A 9,038-nucleotide genomic window follows, 5' to 3' on the forward strand; every position below is an offset into this window, starting at 1 on the left:
AGGGTGGTACGTGCATGGAATGAGCTTCCAGAGGAAGTGGTGGAGGCTGGTACAACTGCAACATTTAAGAGGCATTTGGATGGGTATATGAATAGGAAGGGTTTGGAGGGATATGGGTCTGGTGCTGGCAGGTGGGACTAGATTGAGTTGGAATATCTGGTTGGCATGGACGGTTTGGACCAAAGAGTCTGTTTCCAGGCTATACATCTCTATGACATGAATATTGGTGGTGTTGTTGATAGTGGTCTCAGGTTGAATTATATTAGAATCCCTACAATGTGGAAACAGGCCCTTCAGTCCAACAAGTCCATACCGACCCTCCAAAGTAACCCACCCAGACCCATTCCCCTATTCTATCACCTATATTTATACCTAACTAATGCCCCTAACCTACACATCCCTGAACAATTCACCTAAACTGCACATCTTTGGATTGTGGGAGGAAACCGGAGCACTCAGGGAAGACCCACGCAGACATTGGGAGAATGTGCAAACTTCACACAGACAGTCGCCCGAGGCTGGAATCGAGCCCAGGTGCCTGGCATTGTGAGGCAGCAGTGCTAACCACTGAGCCACCATGCTGCCCTTGCAATCTGATACAGATCAGCTGGTAAATTGGGAAGAGCAATGGCAGATGAAATTTAATCCTAATAAGTGTGAGGTGATGCATTAATAAAGGAAGTATGTATGCAATAAATTATAGTTCACTAGAGAATACCGAAGAACAAAGATCCCTGAAGGTGTCATCACAGGTAGAGAGAGTGCTGAAATAGACATATGGAGTGCTTGCCTTCATTAATCAGCAAATACATTTTGTGACGACTTTATAAAACATTGGTTTGGCCACAAATTGAATACTGTGTTCACTTATGGTTGCCAAATTATCAAAATATATGTTTGCACTGGAGCATGTGCAGAGCAGGATTGAACAGGATGTTGCCTGGGATGAAATGTTTCAGTTATGAGGACAGACTGGATAGGCTGGGTTTGATCTCTTTGAAGTAAAGGAGGCTGAGTGAGTATACAAAATTGAGAGGTATAGGCAGGGTAGATTGTGAGAATCCTTTCCCCATGGGAGACATATCTAGGACCAGATGGCAGAGGTTTAAGGCGAGAAGTGATTTACGGAAGATATGAGAAAAAAAATTGAACATGCTGCCTGAGAGGGTGGTGGAAGCATCATTTTGCAACATTTAGGAAATATCTGGATGAGCACTTCAAATGGCAAGTGTAGTAGGCTACGGACCTCGTTCAGATATATGGCATTAGTGTAGTTTGGTGCTTATTGGTCACCTTAAGTATTCTTCTCCTGCCATTATACTCCTGTACGGCTTCACTTGATCCCTGTTGTCTATACCTGACATATGCTTACTTCTTTTTCTTGACTAAAATCTTAATTTCTCTAGTCATCCCTATACCTACCAGCCTTGCCCCTCACCCTAACAATAGCAAATTCTCTGGACTCTATTGAAAGACTTCTCTATTATTTCATTATTCCACTATTAGTGACAATTATATATTATTCAATGGATACCTCAGATCTTCAATAGCATTTAGCTATAAGTGCGACATTAATCAGGTTCAGTGGGGATTTTTTTTTACTGTAGCACAACAGGTTATGCAACTATAAATGTGTATATTTTCAGAGCGAATGGAGAGAGTGCACATGTAATTAAGCACTTTTTTTTGACCTACACTAGATGTCAATCAACTAAACATTTTCTCATCATCCAGAATTTGCTGAAGAAGGGTATCTCATGGTGTGGCCCATTCAACTTTAAACATGCACCTGTCAGCTCAAATAGTTTAATTTAAAGACAGGCAGATTTGGGGTTAGTGAAAGTTTAAAGCATTAAAAATCTGAATCCCAACACCAACTCACCCATTCCTGATTTTAACTGAATCCTAATGGGTGCAGTGGTTACATATTCCTCCCAAGAGGTACATTGGCAATTTAAAATACAATAGAAATTGGTTTGTGCCTCATTTGTATCCGTAATTAATGACTGAATTCTAACAGTGAGGTTTTCCCTGCCTTGAGAGATTCAGTAACATCAGGAAGGCAAATGCTGATGAATTTATAGCAAATGTTTACTGTGTGATATAACTGAAATTATATATTGAAAAAGACCTGGATTGTTTGTTCAGTCTCTCATGGTTTAGAATGACCATGTTGGTTTCAGTTCTTTCATATGTGAATCGCAAAACCTTTTTTTTTGAAAGTTACATTCTCAAGTGAATTTTAACAATTGGTATCATGAGGCAAATGCATTTCTAATTTATAGCTAGCCCAATGAGTCATCAGCTTTCAAATCTTTCACACCGCAATAGTCATTGCCTTGTCAGTCATCTAATCCTACCCCCTCTCCAATTCAGCACCTCCATTTTCTGTTCCTTAAGCTTCCTTGCTCGATCTTGTACCAGCCACTGATTCTCCAACACCTCCCACCACTCCCCCTTGCCAAGTCCAATCCATTTTCTTCAGCATTCCGCACTTAACTGAAGGTCAAACCTGTCAACCAAGCTGATTTTGACAAGAGTCATGGAGTCATTTGGGAAGATGACTGGTTTGTTGCAGCTCCACGAATTGCTTTTCATACCTGGAAATCAAAAAGTTAAAATTCGCCAATGATCTTGTCTTTGTCTCAGAAATGGATTGGGGCAAGTGGTATAAGCTGAATGAGGTATTCTTTAATCACCAGCAAACCAATTCAATGCTAAAACATTTTAATAACCCAGTAACATTATTTGAAATATGTGAAGACATGCATACACATACCGATTTCAAAATAATGTTGAAATCATGATGCGACTCCAAAATAAATGAAGAAATGAACAAGACATTGGTGAGCAGCAGAAACTTAGAAGGAACTATGAGGAGTAAAATCTTACTCCAAGTGGGAAGAGACAGTGAATGGAATAAAAGGAGAAATGACTAACCTCGGCAGGGAAGCCTAAGAACCAGGATGTCCAGAGATCAGTCTTCAAAAGAGTCATAAAAACATACAGCATGGAAAAGGCATGGGCCTATAGACCAGTGAGCTTGACATCAGTGGTGGGCAAGTTGTTTGAGGAGCTCCTGAAGGACAGGATTTACATGTATTTGGAAAGACAAGTACTGATTAGGGATAGTCAACATGGTTTTGTGCATGGGGAATCGTGTCTCACTAACTTAATTGAAATTTTAAAGAAGTAATGAAGAGAATTAAAGAAGGCAGAGTGGTGGACATGATCTATATAGACTTCAGCAAGACATTTGACAAGGTTCCTCGCGGTAGACTAGTATGCAAGGTTAGTTTGCATAGAATACAAGGAGTACAAGCCATTGTAATATAAAATGACAGAGGAGTTGCTTTTCAGACTAGAGGCCTGTGACCAAAGGCGTGCCACAAGGATCAGTGCTAAGTCCATTCCTTTTTCTTATTTATAGAAATGATTTGGATATCTACATAGGTGATTTGGTTAGTAAGTTTGCAGATGACACCAAAATTGATAGTACAGTGGACAGCTAAGAAGGGTATCTCAGTGCAATGGGATCTTGATCAGATGGAGTTTAATTTAGATAAATGCGAAGTGCTGCATTTTGGAAAGGCAAATTAGGGCAAGACTTATATACTTAGTGGTAAGGTCCTGGGAGGTGTTGCTGAACAAAGAGACCTTGGAATGCAGGTTCCTAGTTCCTTGAAAGTGGAGTCACAGGTAGGACAGTGAGGAACGCATTGGTATGCTTGTCTTTATTGATCAGTGCATTGAGTATAGGTGTTAGGAGGTCATGTTGTGGCTGTACAGTTAACTGGTTAGACCACTTTTGGAATACTGAGTTCAGTTCTGTCTCCCTGCTATGGGAAGGATGTTGTGTAACTTGAAAGGGTTCAGAAAAGATTTACAAGAATGTTGCCAGGGTTGGAGGGTTTGAACTATGGCGAGAGGCTGAGGGCTAAAGCATTGGAGGCTGAGGGCTGACCCTGGGGTGGGGGAGTCCAGAACTGGAGGGCAGAGGTTTAGGATGAGAGGGGAAAGATATAAAAGGGACCTAAGGGGCAACTTTTCCAAGTAGAGGGTGGTGTATGTATGGAGTGAGCGGCCAGAGGAAACGGGGAGGCTGGTATTATTACAGCATTTAAAAGGCATCTGGATGGTTATATGAATAGGAAGGGATTAGCGGGATATGAGCCAAGTGCTGGCAAATGGGGCTCGAGTAATTTAGGATATCTGGTTGGCCTGGATGAGTTGGACTGAAGAGTGTCTTTCTATGGTGTACAGCTCTATGATTCTATCTACCTTCCCCTCAATCCCTCCACTTGCTAATCTGCTGCTCTGGTTCCCAGCTCTCTGCCACTCCAAAAATCATACAATGCCAGGTTATAGTCCAATAGGTTTATTTGAAAGTGCAAGCTTTTGGAATGCTGCTCCTTCGTTAGGTAACAAGTGGTACTTTCAAATAAACCTGTTGGACTATAACCTCGTGTTGTGTGATTTATAACTTTGGTCCACCCAGTCCAACATCGGCACTCCCACATCACTCTAATTTAAACCCTCCTGAGTAGCACTAGCAAACCTTCCTGTGAGGATATTGGTTCCCCTCCAGTTTAGGTACAACATGTCCCTATTGTAGAGGTCATCCCTGCTGCAGAAGAGGTCCCAATGATCCAACAACCTTAAACCCTATCCCGTGCACCTGCTCCTTATGCACAAATTCATCTGCCCTATCTTTCTATTCCTTGCCTCATGAACATGTGGCTCTGGTCATAACCCAGATATTACTACCCTCAAAATCCTAACAGTCAGAGCACATAGGTTTGACTCTCACCGTGGCAGATGGTAAAATATGAATTTAATAATTAACTGGAATTAAAAGCTATGCAGCTATGATTTTGCAAAGGCCTTCCTGATGTATTATAAAGTCATACAGCACAGAAACAGACCCTTCAGTCTAACCAGTCCATGCCGAACATAATCCCAAACTAAGCTAGTCCCACCTGCCTGTTCCTGGCTCATATCCCTCCGAACCTTTCCTATTCATGTAGTTATCCAAATGTCTTTTTGTAATTGTACCTACATCCACCACTTCCTCAGGAAGTTCATTCCACATGCCAACCAACCTCTGTGTAAAAAATCTGCCTGTCATGTCTTTTATTACATCTCTCTCTTCTCACCTTAAAAATGTCCCCTTTAGTATTGAAATCCTCCATCCTAGGGAAAAGACAACTATCATTAACTCTATGGAAAATGTGTTGCTGGAAAAGCGCAGCAGGTCAGGCAGCATCCAAGGAGCAGGGGAGTCGACGTTTCGGGCATAAGCCCTGAAGAAGGGCTTTTAACTACCCTGTCTGTATGTGATGCAAATTTCAAAGAATTATGCACCTGAACCCTTTGGTATATCTGTTCCAAAACATTACCCAAGGCTCTACCATTAATTATATAAGCTCTACCCTTATTTGCTGTACCAAAATGCAATACTTCGCACTTATCCAGATTGAACTCTGTCTGCCATTTTTCAGCCCATTGACCCATTTGATCAAGGTCCCTTTGTAATCCTAGAAAACTTTCACTGTCTACTGTGCCACTAGTTTTGGTGTTGTCCACAAACCTACTAGCCATGGCTTCTATATTCTCATCCAAATAATTTATATAAATGACAAACAGAAGACTACCCAGAACCGATCCCTGTGGAATGTTGCTGGTGACAGGCCTCCAGTCCGAAAAGCAACCTTCCACCACTCTCTGTTTCATGTTGATATGCCAGTTATGTATCCTAATGGCAAGCTTACCCCAAATCCCATGTGACCTAACTTTACTAATTAGTCTAAATTGCGGACCATTATTGAATGTCCTTTAAGGATGAAATCTGCTATCCATATTTGATCTGGCCTACATTTGACTTCAGCCACAGCCAGTTTGGTTGACTGTTAACTGCCCTGTAATGGCCTACAGAGCCACTCAGTTATATCGAATCAGTACAAAATCTAAACAAAGGAAAGCTGATGGACCTCTTGGGAACCAGAAACAACAGCAACAAAAAAAACGTTCTATCGATCCTACGAAGTTGTCCTTACTACTCTTTGTGGCTTGTGCCAAAATTAGATCAACTGTCCCACAGAATACTCCAGCAACCACCTGCCATAGTCATTCTCAGGTAGTCATACATTCCAGACAATGCTCCAGATAGAGTCAGCAGAGGTAGCAGCAAAGTGGTATAGAGTTGGGAAGGATTTATCCTCCGATTTCTCAACATTGTCTCTGCACACCATGATATTTCATAGCATCTGGTCAAACATGGACAAGGAAACCTCCAGATCAGGCATATTTAAAAATGAAGTATGAACATGTTGAAGTTATAACACATGTGCCAAACAACAGAAGTAGCATGCAATCGACAGGGCTAAGCAATGCACACTAATGGATTAGATACAAGCTCTACAATCCTGCTGTGCTGCATTCATAGTTGTGAATGGTAGAAAAATTAAACAACCAACACGAGGTGGAGTTGTACATATATCCCCATCCTTAATGATGGCAGAGTCTGACCCATAAATACAAGTTAAGGGTGAATTATTTTTCTTAATCTACAGTCAAAAATGTTGAGCTGACAATCTGTCTGGATCTCCTTCTCAGGTCACTAGCATCACAGATGCCTGTTTACAACCAATTCAGTTGGATCCATGTAATATCAAGAAATGGCTGAAGACAATGTATATTACAAAGGCCCTGACAACATTCTGCCAACAGTACTGAAGACTTGTGCTCCAGAACCAGCTGCATCCATGGCTAAACTGTTTCAGTACATTTACAGCACTGGCATCTACTCGGCAATGCAGAAAACTGGCCACGTATTCAACCTCGCCAACTATTCACGTACTTTTGATTATCAGCAGAGTTTAGTAAGGGGATATTGACAGTGCTATTAAGTGGCACTTGCAAAAGAATAATATGCTCACTGATGATCAGTTTGGTTTCCACCAGAGCCACTTGAGTCTTGACTTAATCACAGCTTTGGTCCAATATAGGCAAAAGAGCTGAATTCAACTCTTGCAGTGGTCGGTATATTGGGTCCAGGTCGATGTGCTTATTGATTGAATCTGTGGATGAGTGCCATGCCTCTAGGAATTCCCTGACTGTTCTCTGTTTGGCTTGTCCCAGTAGTGTTGTCCCAGTCGAATTCATGTTGCTTGTCATCTGCGTGTGTGGCTACTAAGGATAGCTGGTCGTGTCGTTTCGTGGCTAGTTGGGGTGAGAATGATTGCCCTTGATATGAAGGCAACATTCATCTGAGTAAAGCATCGAGGAAACCTCTCAAACCTGGAGTCAGTGGGAATCAAAGGGTACATTCTCCCCTGATTAGAGTCATACCTAGAAAAGAGGTCAGTCACCTCATCTCAGGGGCTCCTCTTCAGGAATTCCTTAATATCCTAGGAACCTTGAGAACATCCATGTTGTGCTGGCAATTGCCTCAGACAAGTGCCAGGCAATGACCACCTTCAACAAGGTTGAATCTGACCATCGCAGATTGAAGTTCAGTGTCATTTCCATCGCTAAAATTTGTGCTGTCAACATCCTAGGGATTACCATTGATCAGAAACAGAACTGGACTAGCCATATAAATATTGTGATTACAAGAGCAGGTCAGAGACTGGGAATTCAGCAACAAGTAACTCGCCTCATGTTTCTCTATTGCATGTTGCCCACTACAAGGCTCAAATTAGGAGTGTGATGTAATAAACTGTGCATGCCATGTATGGATGCAACTCCAGCAACAGTCAAGAAACTTCACACCAACCAGGATTAAGCAGCTTGTTTGAATTGGCACTCCATCCACCGCCTTCAAAATTCACATGAATTACCCTGGAATATTGATGCACAGTGACAGCAAGTGCATCATCTGAAAGATGTACTGCAGTAACTCACCAAAGCTCCTTTGACAGCACTTTCCAAACCTTCATGCTGTAACACCTAGAATGACAAGTATAGTGGATACATGGAAACACAACCATCTGCAAGCTTCCCTCTGACTCCCCCATCATCCTGACTTGGAAATATATCACTGTTCCTTGCTGTTACTGGGCTAAAATCCTAGAATTCCCCTCCTGACAGCACTGTGGGTGTTCCTACACCCTCATGACTTCAGTAGTTCAAGAAGGCAGCTCGCCAAAACTTTCTCCAGATTTATTAGTGATAGGCAATAATGGTTGGACTAGCCAGTGGTGCCCATATTCTCTCGAAAGAATAAGAAGCAAAATATTTTAAAGAACGCCGGAAAATAAATACGTTCACAATTTTTGTTCTGCTTCACCCTCAGTTCTCAAGATGGAAAGAGACTGTTGTGAATTATCTATTAATTCAAGGATCTTTCTCTGTTATGTAGTCAACTTTTGCTCTTAATCCTTGAGTTCCTAAAGGATGTGAGTGCTTACACGATGGGTTTAACAATTATTCAAGAAATAGATTTGTTAAAGTTGTCATTTATTTTATGATGTAATATATTTATTCGTTCACACTTTATTTTCTGCTCATTTTAAAGCTCACGTGATAGCTAAAGCACAAGGACTTGCAATCATCTCGGTGATTAAAGCTGGATTTTTAGTAACTGCTCGTGGAGGCAGTGGAATTGTATTGAGTCGCCTGCCAGATGGAAGTAAGAAAAAGATAATGCTTTTTATTTTAAAATACATATGATTTTGTTCATCTTTTAATAAGAAAAATGACTGCAACATCCACTGATAAAGTACGGCTGTGTTTTTAAACACATAATAAAATTTAATACTGTTGTCATAATGCCAGGCCTAGAAATAATATCCAAAGTTTGTGAGAAGATTTGTAGCTCGGGTGCTCGTTGTGGTTCTGTTCGCCGAGCTGGGAATTTGTGTTGCAGACGTTTCGTCCCCTGTCTAGGTGACATCCTCAGTGCTTGGGAGCCTACTGTGAAGCGCTTCTGTGATCTTTCCTCCGGCATTTGTAGTGGTTTGAATCTGCCACTTCCGGTTGTCAGTTCCAACTGTCCGTTGCAGTGGTCAGTATATTGGGTCCAGGTCGATGTGCTT

At 41.5% G+C, this 9,038-nt stretch overlaps 1 protein-coding gene across 1 annotated transcript in view; it reads left to right on the forward strand.

Moving 5' to 3' along the window:
- Positions 1 to 9,038, forward strand: part of sh3yl1 (SH3 and SYLF domain containing 1) — a 165,562-nt gene that overhangs the window by 51,913 nt on the left and 104,611 nt on the right. The window contains exon 3 of the mRNA XM_043678815.1: positions 8,519 to 8,632. Coding sequence (XP_043534750.1) covers positions 8,519 to 8,632 — 114 coding nt within the window. The remainder of the gene's footprint in view (positions 1 to 8,518; positions 8,633 to 9,038) is intronic.

This window comes from Chiloscyllium plagiosum, chromosome 3 (assembly GCF_004010195.1).
Source record: "Chiloscyllium plagiosum isolate BGI_BamShark_2017 chromosome 3, ASM401019v2, whole genome shotgun sequence".
Lineage (NCBI taxonomy): Eukaryota > Metazoa > Chordata > Chondrichthyes > Orectolobiformes > Hemiscylliidae > Chiloscyllium > Chiloscyllium plagiosum.